This window comes from Diplotaxodon limnothrissa, linkage group LG3 (assembly GCF_057381915.1).
Source record: "Diplotaxodon limnothrissa isolate DT_005_m linkage group LG3, D_limnothrissa_male_GT1.1, whole genome shotgun sequence".
Classification (NCBI taxonomy): domain Eukaryota; kingdom Metazoa; phylum Chordata; class Actinopteri; order Cichliformes; family Cichlidae; genus Diplotaxodon; species Diplotaxodon limnothrissa.
The window spans coordinates 11949049-11975637 of record NC_140598.1 but is presented as its reverse complement, the minus strand read 5'-3'; the positions used below and the strand labels follow the sequence as shown (position 1 = coordinate 11975637).

Genomic DNA, 26589 nt, shown 5'->3' with positions numbered 1-26589 from the left:
TGAAACCTCTGTAATGTTGAGGTTTCACCCGGTGCAATTGTGGCTCTTGTAACCATAAATGGTAAGCTGCTCTTTTGTCACACAGTACATACACAATAGATGTGTTTGCAGGTTTTAGTGCAAATTGTACATTGCTACATTGTTTTGAATTACCCTCGGCCCGCAGTATATGTGGGCACCTGTCAAAGGTCATTTGGATTTACCAGACCGCTTTGAAAACAACATGAAATCTTCACAACATGAAAAACATGAATGTCTTTGTTGAGCCATGACTGGATTTCTCCTTATCCTTCCTAAAGGCCGTTATAACCTTGCACTGCCAGTGGTGAGCTGCACCAGCTGTGACCTAATGTGTTCCCCTCAGTTAAGGACATCCTGGGTGGTGGATATTGGCCTGGCACCTTAAATTTCTGCACCCTGTTTTCAATGGATGTCTTTCAGTCTTTCTATGACATTAAGAAGCTGCACCAGGGATGTCACTTAAGGCGTTTGTCAAAGTGCTGGATGAAAGAACAGCCCATTTTGGAAGGGTGAGTTTCTAAATTTGTCAAGTTTAAGGAAATTGTGCAAATCAATGTTTATGATGACTGTCCTTGAATATTCTGTTGTTTGTCCTCTACTTAAAAGACTGGCCGAATATCAGCTGATGCCTTCAGTAAAAGTTTCTTGGAGTGGAGTGCTGTAAAGTGTGAGGTGGACAGGATGTGCAAGGAGCCATGCTTTAGCTGCCCTGCCTGCACTCCAGACATGCTCGCCGTGTCAGTTGATGGAAACCGCAAGCTTTATTGCTTTCAATCAAATGAAAGGTACGTTATGCATTGTGGACATAAATCAAATATGGATTTATACAAAAATTGTATTTTGATGTTTCTTTTCAAACAACTGTCACTGTGTTCGTTCAGCACTTCAGAGCAGGGGAACTTTGAAGGTGTCTTCATTGAGAAAGATGAGGAAGTTGCTGAGTTTGTGAAATACATCCACAGACACTCAAATGATGTAAGATACACATATATATCAGTGCTGTCAGCGTTAATCTTGTTAAAATGACGTTAACGCCATAACCATATACTCATACGTGTGTGTGTGGGGATACATATTTGGATGGGTGGATATTTATTTTGTTTTTCTCTTGGTGTTGTCGTAATACTATTTACTTGACTTTATCTTAATGTGTACTTAATTTTGAGTAGCTCACAATTGGAAATGCGAGGTATACTGCAGCTTATAGTCTTGGATAAGTTTAAGACATTTTGTTATAAGGTTGAATGAATTCAGCAGTCATGTATTGTGACCTCCTTTCTATAGATCAAATGGGGAGGTGCGTTTCAGGATGGGGCCGGTTCTACAGTTGGAGAAGAGGTGGAGCAAGTAAACAGTTTCCTGTCTAGGGCGGCCATCACAACGAAGTACATGTCTAAAGCAGGTGTGTGTCTGTGTGTGAGATTCCACTCAGTCTCCTGCTCATTCATTCTTATTTGTATACTAACTGAAATGCAGGGCGAACAGACATGCTGAGCCTCCTGGCTTTGGGCTGGAACAAAAGGAAAGTGGAACAACTGGGCCGCACTTTGAGCCAGAGATATCTAAAGGTCATTTTTTCAACACCCATTTTAATGTGTGTGGTAATGGGGGAAAACACCAGTACTCTAAAAATGTCCATATGAATGACATTTATTAATGTATTCTTAGATCATAAGGATCCTTAGAGAACAAGTGGAGAGCCTGAATGCGAGCAGAAATGAGCTGGGTGTGGATGACGACACACTGCAGCAATGGGTGGCCGATGTGCAGCAATGGGCTGAAGGTGAGTCTCAATATAATGCACTCGTGTATAACAACAGGACCCACCATGGCCTCATTAAAGAACATAGAGTTAAGATCTTTCTGACAGTGTCAACAAACAATGAAAAATAAGCCTTGTAAAAGCAGAATTGATGGCAGAGTTGTTGCGTTTGATCAAATTGGATTGGACCTGGGTTGAAGTGATGTCGTACTAGTTGGTTTTATAAAGCTGAACACCAACATACTTGTTATCTCATGATAATGCAGCACATGAAGGCTCCACATGTCTTATAATGAATATCATCAAGTCAGTGATTACAGAGTCCACTGTAGTTTGGTGACTGTTACTCATCCTGTGTTCTGATTAATATTCCTCTCACTTAGAAACGGATCAAGCTGATGGCAGCCTTGGAGCGTTGCAGGCACGAGTAGAGGAGCTTGTCGTCATCATCAGAGTGCGAACACAAAGTCTTTACAGACAAAATGGTGTCACAGTTTCTTTGAAACGGACCGTTTGATGCTCAGTTTGTACAGCTTGTACAGCTACTTTGTAAACAGAATAAAATCAGATCCAGGTTTGTTTGAGCTGGATGTGATTTGTTCTAGCAAACAAATTGATGAGTGTAGATTAAAATGTAAATGCATTATGTGAAGGTGTTCCTTTTTATGATTATTTACAGATGGCAACAAGAGGCGACACAGAATTCACAAGGTCATCTTAGATGAGAAGAAACGCTTGGCGGCTGCTGTTGACGACTACAACAAGCTCGCTGAACCAACAAAGCAAATCGTATCCAGTGATGCCATCATGCAGACCGACGTTTGGCCCTGGCAGAGCACAAGTGAACGTAAGCTCTTGATTTCTAAATATCCTTTTTAAACAAACTCCCAGTATCTGAGCAGTAGTTGAATGTTTTGTTCTTGAATCATAATATGCTGCTATGTTTTCCCATCTGATGCTGTTAAACTGTAGCTGCTGCTGACCTCCGGACAAAGAGAAAGGTCTTTGAGAAGGTGAGGGCTGTGAGGCGCCTGAGAGAGGAGGAGATGATCCTTTGCAGGGAGATGCAGCATCACTGGACAGTGTTGCGAATGCGATCTGTGGTGTTGGGGACAATCTCCTCAGACTGTAAGCACATCTTTTATTTATTTATACATTTGGTGCTGAATTGATTGAAAATAATAGGGAAAAATAGAAAAAATGACAATTAAAAAAAATAATACCCTGTATATAAAAACCACATATGACCACGACTCCAAATGTGCAATTGTCACTGCATCTAAACATGACAGATGACATATTACAAACAGGTAGAAACGTATAATATACAACATGTTGTGAAGCTGGTACTGGTGCAGTTAGCTTTGCTTTAGGCTCCCATACACAGCACTGCTGACCCTAATCACCTCATACAAGATGTTACTTACTTTACGTGCAGTGCAGTATTGCTTTAACTTGCAATATGTTACAATAGCCAAGTCACTTCTATATTTATGAGCATGTAGACAATAATGTTGGCTGGTATGTAAAACTATGAGATATCGAGTGCTGGGAAGATATTATTGATGGATCAGATTCATGAGTGTTTTATGTACTTAAGCCACAGTTCGAGCGTGAAACAGAGACTGACACTGGTTAGAATTGTACAGTAAATATTTTATTTTGAACTTTTATGCTGAACTACAAACTGTGAACTGTGCGATCTCTGCCACCTGTGGTGCCTGGTTTACTGTGTGTAAAACTGCGCAGGTTCCCATGTGTCATCCCACACTTTGCCACTGTCAGGAGAAAAACATAACAAACCACAACCACACACACACAAAATAGGATCATTTAGGTTGTGACATATGACAATTTTTTAGGATGAAATATCTTCTATATTCATGTCATGCTTTATACACCTTCGTTGTAATATAAATGAATCAAATCAAGTCAGAGAGTAATAATATATGAAGCAGACGTCAAGCAGGACCACAGCAGCAGCCACGATCCTTCAGAACCTGCTGGATGAGAGAGCACAGAAACTCCAGGGAAGAAGTTTAGTTAGTAACATGCATGAACTGCATTACTGAGACATGTGTGTTTACAGATGGTGGTGAGGGAGAGGGGGAGAGTTTTTAGTAAAAGGAGACGTGACTGCATCTTCAACCAATACTGAGCCTGCATAACCCTGAAAGAGACAGACAGAGAGGGGGGGGGGGCACTAACCCCCAGCAGTCTGGTCCTATGACAGCATAACTAAGGGCTGAGCTGAACCAGCCCTAACTATAAGCTCTATAAAGAAGTCTTATGCCAACTCTTAAAAGTGTTGACCATGTCCACCTCCAAAACTCATAATGGACTTTGGAGGTGGACAGCTATCAAGCTCCTCACAGAAGAGCAGCTTGACAGCTAAAAGCTCCCAATTTACTTTAGTCCAAATACATGAATTCAAATTGAGGTGATAACTATTTATCAACAGTATGAATGTCTGTTCCCGTCCAACAAAGTTGTTACTACATACCATGTTGAGCAAGGCTTCCACTTGACTTTAACTTCTTCTTTTTCCTGAAAAACATGATATAAACAAACATTTAGTTAAGAAAGACATGCAAGTTGCATACAAAAAGGAGCCTACAAACATTTGTGTACTATTGAATGGCTCAATATATTATACAATTAGTTTACAAAAACATAAGAACCACTACAATGCTTGTACTGCCAGCATCGAGTGCATGTCAGCAAAGCAACACTGCTTACATTGTGGCTCACAAGCAAAACTAACTGAAGCAGATGTTACTGAATGGGAAGGAGCACCTCCACATCAATCACTCCTTCTGAGCATGATGTCAGGAGGACTTTAAAGAACGTAAACATCAGGAAGGCAGCACGACCAGGTCGTATCAGGTGGTATGTTCCTATTTAATGTCCTATTTGGAGCGAAATCCAGACTCAGTGGCTGAATTAGTGAAAATTCATCAAATACAAAAGCTTATGGATATTCAGTCAGGCACAGTTCAAATCCGGGAAGTCCAAAGATGCAAACAAATCTGCACAGCAGCAGGCTAAATTACTTACATTTACAACTCTCCTGTCTACTATCTCTTCATATTTGAAAATCTTCTGTGTACGGTGTTTTCAGCATTCTGAAGAGGAGGATGCAGGAGGAAGCAGAGATGCAGGAGGAGGATGCAGGAGGAAGCAGAGATGAAGAGGAGGATGCAGGAGGAAGCAGAGATGAAGAGGAGGATGCAGGAGGAAGCAGAGATGAAGAGGAGGATGCAGGAGGAAGCAGAGATGAAGAGGAGGATGCAGGAGGAAGCAGAGATGAAGAGGAGGATGCAGGAGGCTGACAGAGGGAAGATGTTGGTTCAGGCTCTAAATGAAGAATAAATTCCTGGTTTAGAGCCTCTGGGTCTGGGACTGGTCCAGCATCCACACTGTCAGCAGAGGATGGTCCAGCTGCTGGTGGAGAACTTTTAGCAGGAGGTGAAACTTGTAATTCTGCAAAATTTTAAATACTAAATATTCATTAAAAGGGGTTTAAAATGTACAGTACACATAAACACATAATAAGTAGTGATTTGCATGTTTTCAGTTAGGTTTTTACTAAAGTTACAACTTGTAAATATTGGCATCAAGTAAGTAACAATATACAGTACAGTGAAATAAGAAGGATAAATAAATAAAGGATAAAAAAGAAAAAAGAAAGAAAAAGGGGGGAATGTGACAGACTTCATAACAACTTTGTACTTGAAAGTTGTGACAGCTCATTCGTTAAACATTTCTGAATGAATTTCAATCAATGATAAACCTTTTTTATTGGAAGTTAATTTAAGAGAGTTTAAGTAATATTCAATTTCAATCAAAAACAAATTAAATGATGGGGTTGAGTTTTGAAATTACAATTATGTATATGGAATTTCCCTAGTAAGATGGAGCAGCCGAAGAGTGAACTGTCAAAAGTACTGAATATGACGTCACTTATTTATGTGCGAATGTTTAATAATTAAAGTCAATGATATATATATATATATATATATATATATATATATATATATATATATATATATATATATATATATATATATATATATATCATAATAATCTGACAATACTATAATATTGGCCATATTATATTTACATTACCACAGTGAGATGACTTTAGTCTCATGAACAACATTAGCTAATTGTTATTTACTAACTAATCTTAAATGACTGTTCAGCACAGAAATGAAGCCCAACAATCATGTTTTACAGTCCCGTGGTCTCAGCCTCAGACACTCAACTAATCAAAGTGATGTCATGACAAAAATGAATGACCAACAAAACATTTTTCTCCTTCATTTCTGTCAAACAAAGCTGTATGTAACGTGTCTCGCAGTTAGTATTATGGTTGTTAGGCAACCTGAGCAGCGTGACGAAGCGCATACCGTCCCATTTCACAAGCCTCTCACTTCCGCACTTCTCGTACTTATAGTACGCACCGTACGTAGTACGCGTAGTGCGCGTAGTGCGCGTACTTCAAGCGTGCAGACCCTGAATTGGGACACAGCCATAGTCAGTCCCACGTCTGCCATGTTCTCAGCTTCCTTTAGTACAGGTAGCTTTAATGATCATTTCAAGTGTGGTTGTTTCATGGAAACAGAGAGCAGACTGCAGCATCCGTGACAGCCACCTCTAACACTCTGATGGACGTGTGGACAGCAATACTGCCTTGAACAGTACCGATGTTTCAGGGCTGGATGACATTTTTGGGTGGGACATCTACATCCTGACATATCAAGGTTACTTTACTTTTAGGTAAATTTGCTTTACAGAAAAATAATAGCATTTGTCATCAAGATATTTATATGACTGCACTTGCTCAGGTTTGTCCGGATTTTAAACTGTTCTAAAAGTCTTTTGATTCAAATCTGGGGCTGTGTTATTGAAAGCAGAAGAGAAATCGATGAACTGAAGTCCTTTACTCTCTACGTGTTTGACAATCAGGTGAAGTAGAATCAAAAGCGCGTCCTCCACTCCTCTATTGGGCTTATGTGCAATCTGCATTGAATCAAGCTGAAGTTCAGTGTCTTCCATAATCACATTTCTGATGATTTTTTCAAAGACTGAGGTGAGGGCAGCAGGCCTGAAGTCATTTAGAACTTTTGGACGACTAGATTTAGGACCAGGAACCACAAGCACACTCAGGCCTGACAGCTTAGCACCTACACAATTTTGACAAATTTAATATTAACTGCCCAGCGGATAAAGTCCAACTTTTTTGCGATCAATTAACCAGTATCCGTCCCAGACGGTGGCCCGATTTCTAGTGCCCTAACTCAATTTAACAATCAACTGTTCTGCATCAAATTTGATGCCACACAAATTATTTGTGCCACTGCAAAAAAAGAATTTCTGTCCACTATGAGATAAAGGAGAACAACAGCCTGATACCTGCAGGCCTGACAACAGGAGATGTATCACTGCTGTAACACCTGTAACATTCAGCAGTCGCCTCATTGTTCTGACGCACCTCATTGTTTTTCACTCCTAAAATTTACCGCCTCCCTCAACAACTAATGCCATGTTTTGATTGGTCGACATGGTACATTTTTCCACCAATAGGAAAGGGTGGGGACCTTTGGTTTTGTTTTCGCTCACAGGCGGAGAGTGTTTTCGAGCGAGTGTTTCCCTATAAAATGCAGTTTTTACCGTTTCCCACAGTAAATATAAACAACGATAGTATTCAGGAAGAAAACCAAACATTGCAGATATTTTTATCATAACTCTGGTTTTACGTGGCCCATCAACACAATTTAAAAACTGGTATAAAGTCCACACTTTTTCCGTCAATTGTTCCGTCTGCCCTGCTCACATTGTATTATGGTTTGTATCCCGATGCTTTTGTTATGCTTGGTTTATTGGTATTCTATGTTTCTGTTATTCTTAGTGAGGGATTACTTCTTAGGTTGTGTCTCGTGTTTAGTACAGGTTCAGTGTCAAGTCTGCGTCTGTTTCTTGTTTCCTGTTTTATTGTGAAGGGTTGTGTCATGTCAGTGTGTCTAGCTTTGCTCCCCGTGTCTCGTTAGCCCAAACCCTCCCAGCTGTGTCTCCCTCCTGTTTCTTTCCCTGATTACTTCCCTGTGTATATAGGCCCAGTGTTTTCCTGTGCTCTCTGTCGCGTCGTACCCTCAACTTGCTGTGTGTTTGTTATGTCCGGTCCTCAGCGTCTTGTTTTTGCATTGCTTTTTGTGAGTTTTATTTTATGAAGAGTTTGTCCAGCAATAAAGCTGCGTTTTCAGTTTAAATCCCGTCTCCAAGAGTCCTGCATTTTGGATCCACCACTTCTGCCTGCCTGCACACATCACAGCATGACAGCTTTAGAGCAATTTATCAATTTAGGGAGAATTTATCTAACAGAAATGGAAAGTTTACCAAGATGTATCAATCCAACGCACACTAATGTCATTCCAGATAAATGAACAAGAGCTATTAATCAAATAAACTTTAATTTTATCTGGAGAAATAAACCTCACTACATGAAAAAGAAACATTTGATCCAATACACTAAAAATGGCCTGAAAGCTGTTGACTTTGACCTCCTTAAAAATAAACTGTTATGTATTTAGTAGAATCAGTTTATATTTTTGTGGTACTACTTTCTGTGTAAAGTGTGGTGTTTGTGCGCATTGATATGCCTGTGCCTTTCCACAACATGGTTAATAAAGTAAGTTACTAACAACCAAACAGGTGTTGTTACTTTACCAGTTAAGTTATAAGAGAGAACATAACAAACTGGTGACGAGGATTAAAACGGATCTCCGATGTGCACTGGACGACAGGAGGGAGAAATCCTTGTGAAAGTGGACAAAAGACACGGAAAAGGTTACGGCAAAAACAACTAATCATCCGTGTGGATGCTAACTCACTCGCCTGGCTAGTGCGCTGCAGAGAGGACGTGAGTAACATCAGTTCTATTAAGTTAAGGATACTTATGAAAATACTGAGAAAATGTCAGGTGGCGTTGGACAAATGGACGTTTTTGATAATGGCACAAAGGATTGAACAACATATGTGGAGAGAGCTGAACAATATTTTCTGGCTAACAAAATAGAGGATGAGAGGAAAGTTGCTGTGTTACTGAGTGTGATGGGAGTGAAAACATACAACTTGTTGCGCAGCCTAAAAGAAAAACTAAATGTGGAAAAGAGAAGGAAAGCTGCATGAAGTAACTGAGAAAGACTCAAATGATTCTTAGGAGGATTTGGCATGCCTGGAGCTGTACACAGTGCAAGAGAAAGACAATGATGCAATATGGCTCACACCAAAAATACAAGAGGTTGAGTTACAGATGGAACTGGACACTGGGTCTGCCCTCTCACTGATCTTATATGAAGATTACAGAGACAAATTCCCCAATCTGAAACTGAAACACACCTCAGTGAAACTGAAAACACACACAGGTGAAAGAATAACTCCTCTGGGAAAACTAAAAGTGAATGTGGAATATGAGAAAAAGAAACGCAACCTGGAACTTTATGTTCTGAAAAAATGGAGGTGTGCCATTATTTGGGCGTGACTGGTTGAAACACATCCATCTCAACTGGAAAGAAATAAAGTCAATGAGACTGGAACGAGGCCCGAGTGCACATTCTGTGGATGAAAGACTGAAAGAGATACTTAATAACCATGCCCAGGTGATCAAAGATGGAATCAGCACCCTGAAAAATATTAAAGCACAGATCATACTGGAGGACAATGCAAAACCAAGATTACACAAGGCACGTCCTGTACCTTATGCTTTACGCCCCAAAGTCGAAGCAGAGCTCCAGCGCTTGGAAGAGGAAGGAATACTCACCAAGGCGGAATGGTCAGATTGGGCTACACCAATAGTGTCAGTAAGCAAGAAAGCAAGTGACAGAGTGCAGATCTGTGGTGATTTTAAGGTTTCAGTGAACCCAGTTCTCCGTATAGATCAGTACCCACTTCCACGGATAGAAGTCATATTCACAGCAGTCGCAGGTGGCAAACACTTTTCAAAAATTGACCTTGCCCAGGCTTATCTCCAGTTGGAAGTAGAAGAGACATCCAGGAAATATCTGGAGATAAACACTCACAAAGGCCTATATCAGTACAACAGACTGGTATTTGGTATCGCCAGTGTCCCAGCAGTATGGCAACGTGCCATGGATCAGGTCCTACAAGGCATTCCAGGAACACAGTGTTTTCTGGATGACATAATTGTCACTGGTGTTGATGAGGAGACTCATCTGGCTAACCTAACAGCAGTCCTGGTCAGGCTAGAAAAACATCGATTGAGAGCAAACAAAAACAAATGTGAGTTCTTCAAGGATGCCATTGAGTATTGTGGACACAAGATCGACAGACATGGGCTCCACAAAACCGAGGACAAAGTTGAAGCAGTCCTGAAGGCACCAGAACCTAAAAATGTGAGAACATAACAAACTGGTTGAGATCCTGGATTAAAGAGGGAATGGGAAGGGAAGAGGAATACAGAGGACTGATTGGTCGATTTATGAGGTGGTGTGAGGAGAATCACCTGAAACTGAATGTGGCCAAAACAAAGGTGCTGGTGGTGGACTTTGGCAGAAACAGATCCCTCCTCTGTCTGCACTGGTGGGAATGATGTTGAAATAGTCACATCCTTTAAGTATCTGGGAGTTCATCTGGATCACAAGTTGGAGTGGTCTGCCAACATGGACGCTGCCTACAAAAAGGGTCTGAGCCAGCTTTACTTTCTACGAAGGCTCAGATGGTAAATGGACTGGTTCTTATATAGTGCTTTTCTACTCTCATTGAGCACTCAAAGCACTTTATACAACTTGTGCATTCACCCAATCATACCCATTCACACAAGCGCTTTCTCTAAGGTTTTTAGTGCTTCTAACATTCACTCGCATTCACACTACGATGGATGCTTTAAGACACTGTCACTATTGTGTTTTTTTTTTTTTTAATGTCCACATGTATATCCCTGAGAAAATTAGTCAACAGAATGACTGGGATGTGTATCTGGATGCTACACTGTTTTCTTTGAGGTCCAAGGTCCACACCACAACCAAATACACACCATTCCGTTTAATGTATGGGAGAGAATTGGTAAATGGTAAATGGCCTGCATTTGTATAGCGCTTTACTCAGTCCCTAAGGACCCCAAAGCGCTTTACACTACATTCAGTCATTCACCCATTCACACACACATTCACACACTGGTGATGGCAGCTACATTGTAGCCACAGCTGCCCTGGGGCGCACTGACAGAGGCGAGGCTGCCGGACAGTGGCGCCACCGTGCCCTCTGACCACCACCAGTAGGCAGACATGGGGTTAGTATCTTGCCCAAGGACATTTGGCATGCAGCCAGGAGGCAGCCTGGGATCAAACCACCGACCTTCTGTTTAGTGGCTGACCTGCTCTGCCACCTGAGCTACGTATTCTTCCTGTTGAAGTCCCAGTAAGTGTTATTAAGGAATTCTATTTATGCAAAAACTGTGATAATGCATGAATTAAATGTAATCTTAATTGGAAAGTGTGCATACTGATATTAGCTGCAGCTTTAATCTTCTCTGCTTAACTTCTATACGCAAGATACATTTTAAAGATAAAGTAAGTGACTAGTTACTACTTTATGTTTGTATCTTTATGTAAAGTAATAAATGTTGAGGAGACCTTTCAGTATGTGTTCACCTATGGAAGTGTATCAAGAGTAAAAAGTGACTATACACAAAATGATAAGAGTCTATCTTTGTGGCTTTCTGTGATCAAAGCTTTATAATAGTATATTTACTTTTAAACATGAGTTATTATAGTTCAGATTTTCAGTTCATGTTTCAAATGCATTATTTGCCATTATGATTTTAATTGTGATTTAAAATGTGAAAATTTTAGCTGTCCTCCATCATTCTCCCTGAGGAGTCGAGTTACGGTGACTTTGTATCTTCTACAAGAGATGCACAAGAGCAAGTTAAAAAAAACTGTAGAGGAAAATATGGCAAAGTCCCAAGACTTACAAAAGGAAGCCTATGCTAGACAAGTCCAGAAGTACAGAAACCTTGTGTACAGCGTTGGAGATGAAGTTCTTCTTTTGAACATGAGGAAACGTGGAAGGAAGGGAGGAAGACTTGATCCAGATTTTTACAGGACCCTACACCATTCAAGACATCGCTGGCAAATGGAGCAACTTTAAGAAATCACTACAGCATTTTTTTTTTTTTTTTTTCAAAGTCAAAGTCAACTTTATTTGTCGATTCTTCCACATGTACAGGACATACGGAGAATAGAAATTGCGTTACTCTTCAATCCCTAGATAAATAGCAAATGAACATTTAAATATATTTAAATATAAAAGTGATTTAAAAAAATGCAAGTAAAATAATTAAAAAGTAAAAATTTAAATAAATACAATTTTACATATAACAAGGAAGCTATACAATATACAATATAATGGGTAAGTGACATTGAGTGTAAACCAGGCAGAGTAGTGCAAATAGGCAAATAGTGCAAATGGAGATTTAGTAGTGTACGGTAAGAGAAAGTGTAACAACAAAGTCTTATGAGGTAATGGCAGTCCAATGCTCCACAAAGTGACTGGTAACTGGTGCAGGCCAGTGAGTGAGTCAGAGAGTGTGTGTGTTTGTGTGTGTGTGACAGAGTTCAGTGAGACCGTGGAGGAGAGAGGGGAGAGGGGGCAGAATCGGGAGGGAGTTAAGCTTCCTGACAGCCTGATGGATGAAGCTGTCCTTCAGCCTGCTGGTCCTGGCCTGGAGACTCCGCAGTCTCCTCCCCGACGGCAGCAGCTTGAAGAAGCTTTGCATTGGGTGTGTGGGATCAGCCGCTATGCAAAGGGCTTTTTTAGTGAGACGGGTGCTGTAAATGTCCTGGAGGGAGGGGAGAGAGACACCAATGATCCTCTCTGCAGCTCTCACTATGCGTTGGAGGGTCCTATGACAGGACGCATTGCAGGCTCCAAACCACACAGTGATGCAGCTCGACAGGATGCTCTCGATGGTGCCTCTGTAGAAAGTGTACATGATGGGGGCTGGTGCTCCTGCTCTTCTTAGTTTGCGGAGAAAGAAGAGACGCTGCTGTGATTTCTTGGCCAGTGCTGTGGTGTTGTACGTCCAGGAGAGATCCTCTGTGATGTGCACACCCAAGAACTTGGTGCTGCTCACTCTCTCCACAGACGCTCCGTCAATGGTCAGAGGAGCATGTTGGGTGTGCATTCTCCTGAAGTCCACAACAATCTCCTTCGTCTTCTCCACATTCAGAGAGAGATTGTTGTCAGCACACCACGTGGCCAGGCGTCTCACCTCACTTCTGTAGTCGGTCTCATCCCTGTTGCTAATGAGACCCACCACCGTTGTGTCGTCCGCAAACTTGATGAAGAGGTTGGAGCTGTATGATGGAGTGCAGTCATGGGTCAGCAGAGTGAAGAGGAGGGGGCTCAGCACACATCCCTGCGGGGCCCCCGTGTTTAAAATGATGGTGCTGGATGTATTACTGCCAACCCGTACTGCTTGAGGTCTTCCGGTGAGGAAATCCAACAGCCAGTTGCACAGTGAGGTGTTGAGCCCCAGCTGGACCAGTTTTTGAATGAGCTGTTGGGGGATTATAGTGTTGAATGCTGAACTGAAATCTATGAACAGCATTCGAACATATGAGTCATTTTTGTCCAGGTGTGTGAGTGCCGAGTGGAGTGCAGTGGAGATGGCATCATCGGTTGAGCGGTTGGGCCGATAGGCAAACTGGAAGGGATCCAGGGAGGGGGGCAGGACAGTCTTGATGTGTTGCATGACTAGTCGTTCGAAGCACTTCATCAGGATGGGAGTAAGTGCAACAGGACGGTAGTCATTAAAGCAGGAGGGAGAGGACTTTTTTGGAACCGGAATGATTGTGGTGGCTTTAAAACATGTGGGGACGACAGCCTGGATGAGTGATATGTTGAAGATGTCTGTGAAGACATCAGTGACTTCCATTGACCATATCAAGCTGTACAGAAGAAGCCACCATGTAAATATCAGTGACAATGAAAAATACCCAACTCACAGTCAGACAGTGAACAGCAGCACAGACCTGAAGATGCCCCCCTGCCATCCTACTGCTAACCCTCAGTGCCAGCAAAGTCCAGAGGATACCAGACCCTCTGTTATTCATTATGCACCCAAAACGGCTGACAAAAGTTGTTGCTCCCACAAGGAGTTTAATTGTGTTCCAGGACCAGAAACACATGAACAAGAACTTCCCTCCCGGAAACAAAGCTTAGAAAATGAAGGTGGCATAGTGAACAACTCTTTTTGACCCATTGGTCATTTGTTGCCAGTTTGGCGTTGCAACTTGATTGACTGTTGCATGACTTTGTTTGCATTTTGCAGTCTTCAACTCATATTGGATATAAAGAAACATGCAACGTGCACTGAGCTTGTAGAAGTCTAGAAATGGATCTGCCTGTCAGTAATTTTCTATTTTGCCCACCCGCTGTACCTTTCCTATTTCTCTGCGTGTAAATGCATGCCTATTGTATTGACTTTTTTCCTGTTGTGGCCCGTTGGCCTTTACCCAGCTTATCCACTAAAAATCTCATGCATGCCTGAGCTAACTTATCATATTTTTCTTTTAGTAAAGAGGCTATGGCGTGCAAAGGATACTGGGCGCCTGGAGTCAGTTGTTGGAACATAAAAGTTATTTGATTCCTCTTTTCGAACACTGCAGGGGTCACGGTGGTTTCTGATGAGGTAAGAGAACTTATCATTATTGATTCTGATTTCGAGGTTCTGCTCCTTCTGAAGCATTTGCAGTACAGAGACCATTAATAGTTTAAAATGTGCGGGTAGGTCGGGGGGTTTATATTGCAAAACTCTAAGTGTCACGGGCTGCGATGGCAGACAGTGGAGTGGCAGTGAAAGTAGGGCCCAAAACGCGAGACTCTTAGCGAAGGACAGTGGATTTATTTACAGGAGGTGAAAAACACACAACTATATACAAAATCCCAGCACTGTGGTCCCGTGGTGATTCTCCCTGAATCCCACACAGTGCAGATGTCCGTGAGAAGTGAAAGGTGGCGACTCCAAAAAACTCCAATTCCCACACCGTGACTTTAGAGGCGTACTCCGCTCCCGATTCGAGTTCTGACTCAAGGATCCAGCGTCGGCCTCAGCTCAGCTGCAGTCCTAAATGCCGTTCCTTGACGAGCGTAATCTGCTGCAGCTGGCAGAGGACGGCGAGCGGCAGGTGTGGCTGTCTCTCGAGTAGACCACTTCCGGGTTCGCAGTCTCCTCAGCGAACCCACACCTCCGGAAGCTCACACAGAGACACATGGAGAGACGGAGAGCAAACCAATACAACACACGGAAAACATAAACATAAACATACACTGAAAATGCCTGAGCCCTGGGTCCCTAGACCCGGGCCATGACACTGGTTTCACCCATTCACTTCAACAGGAAAAAATGTTATCAACCACAACACAGATGTTGTGACATCTGTGACATCATAATATCCAGTTTCAGTATATGCAGAAAGAACCTTTATCAGCAATTATATTCCTTTAGATGTTTTTGTGTACAGCACTCAAGCAGTTACTTCAAAAATTGTTGCTGTTGTTGTATAAACTCTGATTTTTCAAAATAGGTCATTGATGCATATCTGCACCGTGTTATTGAGAGACGAAAGGAAAGTAAGAAATGTCATTTGCCTACTAATTTTGAAATAAAAAAAAAACGTATTTACTGTTCTCTAACATTTTTGTATACTTGTGCAGAATGCTGCACACCTGCTCTGTTCAGTAGTTGCAAGCTCGTTGTTTTCTGGGCAGTTCAGATGCCTCAACAAGGTATGTTGAAAGTTCAAAAGTGGTCCAAACAGTTGACTCCTTTCTGTTGCTGAGGAAAGAGTTCGGTTCCTTTAAAGAAGACTATATTTGAAAACACCCTGAGACGCATGGTACCTAAGTAAATCCAAATTACTCTACACTTCCAATCCCACAGATGAAGTTCCCAGTTGAAGACGTGGCTGTGCCCTGTGAACTTTGGTACACACTGGATTCTTGTGGTATGTGTTCATTTTGTTATTAATTTGCGTAATTTGTTGTGAAGCAGTTTCTTGCACAAAGTGGGTTTTTTTAAATACGTTTTCAGTGGCACAAACTATTGTAATTTTTTTAATTTATTAACTTTTTCTTCAGATTGTCAACATTTCTGCACAGAAAATACTGCTCATAGACCGCATGGGGAATGAAGGTGTTTATGACAGGAAAATTCTGCGCAACTGGAGGTATGCATTATTACTGAGGTATTATTCTTAGATAAAAAAAAAAAATCTTGTTTCATTACAAACATTTTTGTTCAACTAGGAATTTTCTGAGGATGAGAGGGCATGAAGACACCATGGAGTGGCAGTTACAGACTATGCAACACAACAAGCGACAGGATTCCAGCAGTTGTGGAGTTTTACTGTTAAAGGTAACCCTTATTCAAATGATTCCATTTCTTGTTAGCTATAATTAAGACTTTAAGTGAATTTAAGTGAAGTGAAATTTATTTCGGTCAACAACAACAACACAGATTATCATTTTACATAGAAGTACTTAATCATACAGTAACTGAAAAAGGAATAGGCTGAAGCTTTGTGGCTTATAATTATCTTATCCTTTACCTAATTAAGACTTTACATTCTAATTATGATCAATCTCACAGTTTGCAGAACACTACCTTGATTTTGGAGAGGTCAGTGAGGTGTCAACCACTACAGAGGCAGTTGTGCTGGAGCGAATGCAGATAGCTTGCACCCTACTTGAAAATCGAGGTAAGTCCAGTAAAGTCCTTATCACGTTAGAGTGTGTACTTCCATTTTAAATAGTGCTTTTCAAACAGCACAGTGCAAATAGCTAGGAGGAGTTGGCCGTCCGACTGCGGTCTGGAGTGTGGGGCCTCCCTGCTGCTACGGAGTCGGGGTGGTCTGCCTCTCCCCACCGCAGGGAAAAGGGTAACACCACCTGGGTCTGGGTGCAGTTCCCCCCTCCAGGGGCAAGGGTACCTAGACCCGGTTTGTAGAGTACGCTTGGGGAGTGTGATCGTGTGTACAGCGTCTCTTTATGTCTGTCTCCACGTTGGTTGAGTGTGGAGTAAGTGCATATGAGAGCATGAGGGGGGGAATGGATGTTTGTGTCTGTGTGTGCCTGTATGTCTGTGTCTATATGTCAGGTTGGGTATCAGACACCACCTCTCTGGGGACACCTCAGGCCCTCCAAGGTTTGGAGGCCTATCTCCACCCACCACCACTTCCCCTGCCAGTGGCGGACTCCCTCAGGTGTCGGTGCGTTGGTGGTTCTTTGTGTCTGGGGGTGGGCGTCCAGGTACACACCGGCTCACTCCTTGGCGGCCGCTTATCGGGGCCTGGAACCTGGGGCTCGCTCGGGCCACTTCGGAGGTGGGGTGCCCCCGGCCTCTCGGCCTGGGGCTCGGTCACTCAGGCACAGCTGGCTGCCGGCGGAGCTCACGGGCGCGTCACTGCAACTCCCCCTGGCTTCTGCTCCGCGGCTGCTGAGTGAGCCCTCATCTGGGACTCTCCTCAGCTCTTACTGGGACAGTGGCGCGGCTGCCCCTCTGTTAGTCTTCCATGGTCTCTTGTGTTCTGGGGGCCTCTGGATGTCTGGAGTTTTGATCTCCTCCATACCTGCTTCATACCCTGGAGGACGGGGCTGTGGCCCCCCCACACTCCCTAGCAGATCGTTGCATGGAGAAACCTTTGGAATGCAAGCGCGCTGATCCACACAGGTATGCACACGGGTGTTCACTGCTCGTAGACTTAAATTACACCTTTCTTGGCTGCTACTTCGAAGCACATCTGTCCTGCGTGCTGCACAACAACATTGAATATTTAGTATTTACTGCTGTTTACACTAAGCTAGAATAATGCGATGGTGTTGTGTTTAGTATGTTGCTTTGCTTTTTTTGTTTTTTTTGCTTGTTTTCTATTCTTCTCTCAACAGGTGATCCAGGAGATTTTTATTTGTTTTTCTCCCCCCCTTTCTCACTGTCCCTCTCCCCTTCTGTTTTTCCTTTCCTTCCTCTTTCTTTCTCCCTTTCCTATCCCTCACTCATGTCTGTCCCGTCTGTAACATCTGAAAATAAAATATAATAAATAATAAAAACAAAGATCGACCAAATGGACCAATACGGCAATGCCACGATAATCCATTTGGCAAAGTAAATCCATTGGGTATCCTTGTTGGTCTTCAGACAACAATTCTGATGGCTAAAGAACCAAATGGGACCCCTCTACAGCTGGCCAGAGACAACACCCACGCCACACTTCCCATTTGTGGCTTTAATGTAGTGTTACATCCTGTTTGTTTGCTTCCATCTGTATACATGTCCAGATTCACTGTTATGTTTCTATTCTTACATTGCTGTGTGATCACTGTTCCCTCTGCTGACTGATGTGACCTTTTGTATCTCACACTGATACTTGTCATATTTGTATCTGCGCCTAAAAGATAAAAAGTTTTCCATGCTAAAACACAGCTCCACCTCCTGCAGTTCTCCCTCTGAACCAGGGGCGGAGCATGGGGGTGGCTTACTGGGCTTAAGCCCGGGTTGTTTTGTCAGAAGCCCGGGGTATTTTGGAGTGTAATTTTTTCATAGTTAGATGCCTGGCTGACAACTGTATAAAACAAAAAGTACACACAATATTCGAAGCACATAGTGCACACTGTGGGAATTTACGACTGTGCGTGAATCCCCCCCTGATATTGGTATGATCCGAGCTCAGGCACTAAGCAACTGAGCGAGGGGGCGGGGCAGCTGCTGCCAGCAGTGAGTGCGCTGTTGGAGAAATGGAGCCAGCCATACTAAGGAGAGCTTAAGTTTGACCAGGTACCAAAGCAAATCATTCATACCGTACAAATAATGTAAATATGACGGTGCATCACGAAAGATTGATATCAAACTGATCACTTGACCAATATTACGTTACTTGCTCTTCAAGTGAATCAACAAATGGCGAAATGAAAAGCCGAACAAATGCAATTTTTTTTAGAGAGTCTTAGCTTACGTGTTTATTTCATATTTTCAGTTCTTACCCTCCCCGACTAAATCGGTTTCAGTAATGCACTGAAATATAAGAATGGACATTAGAGGGTTCTTTCAAAGAAAAAACTCAGGTAAATGTTATTTTATATATTATGCTTTGTATGTTGTTCAGTATATTTCTATGCAAAACAAGAGGGATTTCAGTACACAGCAGGATATTCACATTTGTAACCAGATATTTACATACACTTTAGGGAGAAAACATAAAACATTTTTACTGTACAACATCAATTTAGAGTAAACTTTTGTTTTAGATAAATATTGAAATATATTTTGAATTAGTTAAATGTCAGAATAAAGAGAGACAGAGCTGTCTATTTTTTATCACTTTCATTAAATTTAGGAGTACATATACACTAAGTTTATTGTTAATTAATAAGAAAACTCCAGACGATTCCATTCTGAGCTGAAGAAGCTTCTGATAGGTTAGTAGAGTCCATGTGAGTAAATTGGTGGCACAGCTGTGGATGCATATAAGGCAAAACACAGAGCCTGTTTCTTTGACATGGGAACATCAAGAGATGTCAACCAAAACACCAGGAAAAGAATTGTGGAGCTCCATAAATGTGGCTCAATTTTGAATACAATTTGGTGCCATTTGCAATTAAGAAATACAGATAGTTTCTCTCTTTACTCTTAAAGTTAACAAATATGTTTTTTATATTTATCAATCTAAAAAAATAAACAATTAGTCTGATTTGATCTTACAATTAAAAAAGTGTTTGTGTTTTGATCTGAAGAGTTTGTAAATATCTGGTTTCAACTGTATATTTGATGATTGTCAGCACAAAGAGGGAGAGAGAGGAGAACGAGTACAGAACAGATGAACAAGAGCAGGTGAGACACACATGTTAGTCAAATGGTTGTTTACCAAAAGTATCACCGTATCATAGGTACTCATGTATCTCGTACCTAGTGTTTCTTTTTAGGTTTGCTATTTTTCAAATTCTATATTTATTAAGTTATGCAGGCTTGTTTGCACAACAAGGCTAAATAATTATATAAACTTTTCTCAATCTAAATAGTGTACTTTGGTAGAATTAAAAAAACAAGTGTAGTGCAGGTCTATGATGATTTTTAGTGCTACTATCATCTAGTTCTGATTCTGGTTCTGTCTTGGTTAAGTCCTCAGTAGTCCTGATTTTGAACTGTTGTAGTCCTGTTTTAATTCCGGATCAGTTCTGGGTCTGGTTGAATTGGGGTTTAGTCCTCATGTCTTGATACAGCCCTGACTTTGTTCTGCCTCGCTGCTTAATTAAAAAACTAGTTTAAGGTGTCCTGCACATGTGATATATATTTTTCCCTATATGAAGTCATTCTTTTTTGAACAAAAGTCAAAACAGAGCCAATTAATCTTTCAGTCATTTCTACCCCCCCCCCCCCCCCCCCCTCAAAAAAAAAAAAAAATCCCACATGCATACTACCCTTTAGGGCTAAGCCCCGGGTGTTTCAAATGTCTGGCTCCGCCTCTGCTCTGAACCACTAGATGTCTCTGTTATCTAAATGAAGACGTGCAGCACAGCAACCGCAGCAGCGCTCAGATCACACGTGTCCTGTTATTATGTATAAAAGCATGAAACAGGTGAGACAGGTGGGATCAATATTAATGTTGTGGAAATATATGAAAAAGCAACAGAAGAGTGAAAACATTTCCTGTTTCTAGAAAGATCTTTCAGCTCACAGCTGCTCACAGACTGTATTTACAAGTGACAAACTGCAACTCTACAGTACATCTACAGTATATATCAAATATATTCTGTATTCAAATCTATTGAGTGATGTTTGAAAGTCTTTCCAGGTGAGTTTGATCCAGGAGGGTCTGAAGCCAGAGTCAGACAGAGACTGTGCAGAGACTGTAGAAGGACGGAGCAGCAGCAGAGCAGTCCAGATACACTGATGATCCTCTGTCAGATCCAGAGGGACACACAGGGATGATGCTGGACTCTACATTGTGTCTGACAGTGGAGCTGTTCTCAGAGCAGTTCACTCTGCAGCACTGACAGTCATCTGCACTTCTTCTCATTCCTCTGTCAGTCACTGCTGGATGAAGCTCTCCTCTCCACCTCCCAGTAACATGGCCCAGTCAGAGCGTCTCTACACACAAGCTGCTGCTGCTTCAACCTCTCTGGATCATCAGGACACAGCTCCTCCTCTCTCAGCACACACACCGTCCTGTTTACCATCATCAGCTCCACCTGCAGAGAGAAGAAGGAAGAGCAGAGGAGATAAACGAGTGTTTCCAGAGACTCTTCATCAGCTGTCAGTCAGTGATGCAGCACATCCAGTATAAAGAGCAGCAGGGACTTCAGTGCTGGGACTGTACTAGGACTCATTGTTGCTTCACTTTTTCTAATCTTTGGATTTTTATTGAAGTTGATGAAAATGTTTTTCCCTCCTAGTTTGAGTTTGGACTTTCATTCATTAGAAGAACCTTGGTGTGTCCACTCTGAGCTCTGTAGGAACCCCAACAACAAGCCCAACAATCCAGATGGACGGTTCCAGCTGTTAACTGGAGGAATTCCATCCAAACATCTGCTCTCACTAAATTCTTCCTCACCTACAGACTGTGTTCTTCACTGCTTTAAACTTGGAAATGAATGCAGTCATTGGTCTGCGTGCTGCTTTGTTCAGAGAGCTGATTGGCTGTTGACAGTGTTTGATCAGAGCATGTCAGCCGTTACTATGGTGACCATAAAGGTCAGAAACAGGAAGTGTTTCTGTCCAATCCTGAAGCCTGTCACCATTCTCCTCTCACAGCTTCACTGAGAAGCTGAAGCTTTACAGGAAACACTGGATCTTTGTTTCATACTGACTGTGTTTAGTACAATACTGCTGACAGCACCACCCACTCACTCCATCACTCTACTTACAGCAGAGTCTCCAGTCTGTAGTCTGGACTCTGCTGAAGATCAGACAGCTGCTTCACATCTGGATACTTCAGGTTGTAGTTGCAGCTCAGGTCCAGCTGTCTCAGATGGGAGGGGTTGGACTTCAGCGCTGCTGCCAGATAATCACAGCTGATCTCTGACAAACCACAGCCCCACAATTTGTATAAAGAATGAAAGATGTAAGTTTATTAGACAAAGTGTGAGCTTGAAATCATTCAGTGTTTCATCATCTGTTCAGAGCTGAAGAAGGTTCAGAATGTAGAAGTTTAGAAAATGGAAACTCCAAACAGCTGAAGCCAACAGGAAGCAGCTTCAAACAGGAAACTGTGCAGAGTTTCAGACTTTATGTCCTGATGCAGCCAGTTGGATTTCAAGGTTCAAGGTTCTTTATTTGTCACATGCATAGTTATACAAGTATAACACACAGTGAAATGTAGCCTGACACGCTCCTCGACATGTGCAAAAATTTGGGGGGGGGGGGGGTGTAGAGGAAGAACATTATATATATATATATATATATATATATATATATAGTATATACACTGGGTGAATGTGCAGTAGTAGCAGCAAGCAGGTGAATTCTGTACATTAATATGAATAGACATCTGACTATTTTACAGGATAGACAATATAAACATATTTAAAATTAAAGGAATTTGGAATGTACATTGTGCCTTGGTTTAGAGTGTCTGGAAGAGAGTCCTGTCTCAGTCAATTATAGATGATGTGAGAGGGTGGGTGTGTGTGTTTAGGGCACGGATGGCTTGGGGATAGAAGCTCCTCTTGAGTCTCTCTGTCCTTGCCCGGAAGATGCGGAACCTTCTACCAGATTGCAGAAGTTGGAACAGTTTGTTGCCAGGATGGGACGGGTCCTTCAGTATCTGCGCTGCTCTAGTCCGGCATCTCCTGGTGTAGGTGTCCTGAAGCGGGGGGAGAGCAATCCTACAGCAGCGTTCTGCTGTACGGATCACTCTCTGGAGATCTTTTTGGTCCTTCACACAGCTGTTCCCGAACCACGATGTCATGTTCTGTGTGAGGATGCTCTCCACAGCGCCTGTATAGAAAATCCTGAGGATCTTTGGAGAGACCCTGAACTTCCTCAGTTGTCGTAGGTGATACAGGCGCTGCCTAGCCTTTTTGGTCTGGACCTGAATGTGGGCAGCCCATGTCAGGTCTGAGGAGATGTGGACACCAAGATACTTGAAGGACTGCACCCTCTCCACTGGAGCTCCATTGATGATAATGGGCTTGTAGTCTCTGTGCTGACCCCTTCTGAAGTCCACCACCAGCTCCTTGGTCTTGCTGACGTTCAGCTGGAGGTGGTTGTCCTGGCACCACGATGCCAGATTCTTCACTTCATCCATGTAGGCCGCCTCATCGTTGTTGGAGATGGCACCCAACACCACTGTGTCGTCAGCAAACTTCACAATGGTGTTGGAGCCATGGGTGGCCACACAGTCTGAAGTGTAGAGGGAGTAGAGCAGTGGCGAGAGGACACATCCCTGAGGTGCTCCTGTGTTGATGGTGATGCTGTTGGAGAAGCACCTGCCCACCCTCACCACCTGAGTTCTGCCAGTGAGGAAGTCCAACACCCATGCACACAGACGGCTGTTAAGTCCCAGATCCCTGAGCTTTGTGAACAGTCTGCAGGGCACTATTGTGTTAAACGCTGAACTGTAATCAACAAACAGCATTCGCACATAGTTACCCTGTTTCTTGTCCACGTGGCTGAGAGTGGTGTGTAGGACGTGGGCAATGGCATCCTCTGTGGATCTGTTGGATCTGTAGGCGAACTGCAGCGGATCTGTGGTGTCTGGGATGGAGGAGGAGATGATGTTCTTCAGCAGCCTCTCAAACACCTTCATTACTACCGAGGTCAGTGCAACTGGCCGGTAATCGTTCAGGGATGAGGGTTTGCTGTTCTTGGGCACAGGGATGATGGTGGATCTTTTGAAGCATGTGGGGACCACAGACTTCGCCAGGGACTCGTTGAAGATGTAAGTGAACACACCTGCTAGCTGGTCAGCACAGCAGCGCAGCAGACGGCCGGTGATGCCGTCTGGCCCCGCCGCTTTCCTTGTGTTCACTCTCCTCAGTGCCGCTCGGACGTCATGCTCCGCGATGCTGGTCACCGGTCTCTCGCTGATGACGTCACTGTCCTCGGTAGTCAGGCGGTAGATAGCATTAGCCGCCTGGCTAACCTCGAAACGGGCGTAGAACCGATTCAGCTCATTGGTGAATGCAGAGTCGGCGTTGATCGGCGCAGTGTCCCTGGCTTTGTAGTCCGTAATGGTGCGTAGTCCGTGCCACATACTCCGTGTGTCGCCCTGGTGGAAGCGGGACTCCACACGTTCCCGGTACCGGCGTTTGGCATCTCTCACCGCGCGCCGCACGCCGTATGAGGCCGCTTTGTAGGTGCTCATATCGCCAGTGGCGAGACCCGCGTTGTAGGAGGCGGTCCTGGCGTTTACTGCAGTGCGGATCGATCTGTCCATCCACGGTTTCTGGTTTGGGAATGTGGTGACTCTCGCAGTGGGGATAATCTCCTCCGCTAGCATATTGACGAAGCATACTGCTACTTCCGTAAACTCGTTGATGTCGACTGCGCATGCTCTGAACATGTCTCAGTCGACGTCGTTGAGTGCGTCCTGTAGCGTAGCTTCTGATTGGGCAGTCCACCGTTTTACCTCCCTCGTGGTCACGTCTTCCCTCCGTATGCTTTGTTTATACTGGGGAATGAGGAAGATGGCGTTGTGGTCAGACTTCCCAAAAGCCGGGTGTGAGACAGCTTTGTAGCCCTGCTTGTATGGCGTGTAGCAGTGATCCAAAATCCGATCCCCTCTCGTTGGACACGAGACATGCTGGTAAAAGTTTGGCATGACTTGTCTGAGGTTCGCTTTGTTAAAGTCTCCTGCTACAATGAGGGCTGCGCCCGGGTCCTTGTTTTGAAACGAGCTCAGCACATCATGTAATTCGGACAAAGCCATACCTGTGTCCGCTTGGGGTGGGATGTAGACCACCGTGGCGATAACTGAGGTGAACTCACGGGGCAGATAGAAAGGGTGGCACTTAATGCTCAGGAACTCCAGATGTGGCGAGCAGCCGCTGGAGAGAGTAGAAATGCTCCTGGCATCACACCACTTTCTGTTTACCATGAAACACACTCCTCCACCTTTGGTTTTGTTCGACTCTGCCGTTCTGTCCGCGCGGAGCACAAAGAATGAATCCGACGGAGTTACGGCCTGGTCCGGCACGGTGGGGGTCAGCCATGTCTCCGTGAAGCACAGAATGTTGCAGTCCCTCATGTCACGTTGGAAGGTGACCCTTGCTCTTAGGTCATCGAGCTTGTTCTCCATGGATTGTACATTGGCCAGTAGGATACTGGGCAGTGGTGCGCGATGCGCCTGCTGTCTCAGTCTGTTCCTAATACCAGCGCGTTTTCCCCGGCGCTTCTTTGTTCTGCGCCTCGGATGAGCGGCCCGTCCTTTGTTGTTCTCCGCGCCGCGTAGAATCTCTGGCGGCCAGGAAGGGTCAGGTTTAAAAGTGTCCAAGATTAGATGTGCAACCTTGGCACCGATGTTTACAAGTGAGCCGCTGTCGTATACTATAAGACTAGAGGATTTTGGGATGTAAACCAGAGCAAAAAATAAGTAAAAAACAAGAAAAGTGGATAGTCGGAGCGGAGCGGTCAGGAAGGCGTCTGGACGTGGCCGCGCCATCTTGTGTGTGTGTGTGTGTGTGTGATTTTGGAGATTTGAATCTCTGTTCTGTGACTAAGTCCTTGAATCATTTCTTCCAGTTGGTCCAACAAGACAGACTAAGTGTTGGACATGTGTTGTGGCTCCATTAGGGGAGCTTCTAAATGTGATGTGATGGCCCCTCTGGGTCTGTCAGGTCACAGGACTGAAGAGAGCTCAAACTGGGCACACAGTTGTTCCAGTCTGGACCAAAGACTCTATACTGGGACTGAGGGACTGCTTTGACTGCACCCACTGGGACTTTTTAAAGGCTCATGTTCACACTTAGATCATCGATTTCTACTTACATTTCTTTCTGGGAAAAATGGGGATTACTTTGAAAACAGGAAGTATTTTCCCCAATAAGCAGCCCTGGATTAGTAAATCACTCCAACATGTTCTCAGGCACAAGAAGCTGTCTTGTTATGAGGGAGAGAAGAAAAAGATTGAGGCACAGAAACTTGTTGAAAGAGAGATAAAGCAGCTAAAATCAGGTGTAAGAGTAAAGCAGAGGATGAGCTGAATAAAGGACACTCAAGGCTGGCTTGGAAAGGAATGAAGTCCATGGTGGGGATGCAGAACAAGGAGCAAAGATGAATGTGATGCTGAATCAGCAGAAGACTTGGACTCATTTGATTCCAGCTTTGATATCATTGATTTCAATGAAGAGCTTTGTGATTGTAGCAAAGGGCTGGTAGCTCTGAGAGTCCCACTGATGAGGTGTTTGTGTGGAAATCTCTTAGTGGGACCAAAGAGAGAAAAAGCCCTGGTCCTGATGCTGTGGGAGGGAAATGATTGAAGTGTGCTGTGAAGAACTGACTGGGAGATTTCCACACATTTTCCAGTCCTCCTTGGAACAACAGGAAGTTCCCAGCATATGGAAACAAAGGTTAAGTGTCCTATGGCACTCAGTGATGATGGTGCTGTGGCCCCACCACCTCCACCTCTTTGTAAAGGAACTAACTGTAATCTGAAGCTTCAAATGGAACTAAGACTTCCTCCACTAGGTGGCAGTGTCTGATGAGAAAGTGTTAGTGGAGCTGGCCTGGAGTCAGAAACAGGAAGATGCAGGATTTGGGCTGAAATGGGGAAAAGTGGTTAGCACTAGTG

At 43.5% G+C, this 26589-nt stretch overlaps 2 protein-coding genes across 2 annotated transcripts in view; both read left to right on the top strand.

Annotated features, from left to right (window-relative positions):
- Positions 1 to 473: 473 nt before the first annotated feature.
- Positions 474 to 2300, top strand: LOC146634540 (uncharacterized). The gene is made up of 7 exons (XM_085349908.1): positions 474 to 530; positions 628 to 806; positions 903 to 996; positions 1306 to 1423; positions 1498 to 1589; positions 1690 to 1804; positions 2167 to 2300. The coding sequence occupies exons 1-7, from the start codon at positions 474 to 476 to the stop codon at positions 2298 to 2300; spliced, it is 789 nt and encodes a 262-aa protein (XP_085206034.1).
- Positions 2301 to 9933: 7633 nt separating this feature from the next.
- Positions 9934 to 26589, top strand: part of LOC146634539 (melanoma receptor tyrosine-protein kinase-like) — a 39696-nt gene continuing 23040 nt past the window's right edge. Inside the window, exon 1 of the mRNA XM_085349907.1 lies at positions 9934 to 10197. Coding sequence (XP_085206033.1) covers positions 9934 to 10197 — 264 coding nt within the window. The remainder of the gene's footprint in view (positions 10198 to 26589) is intronic.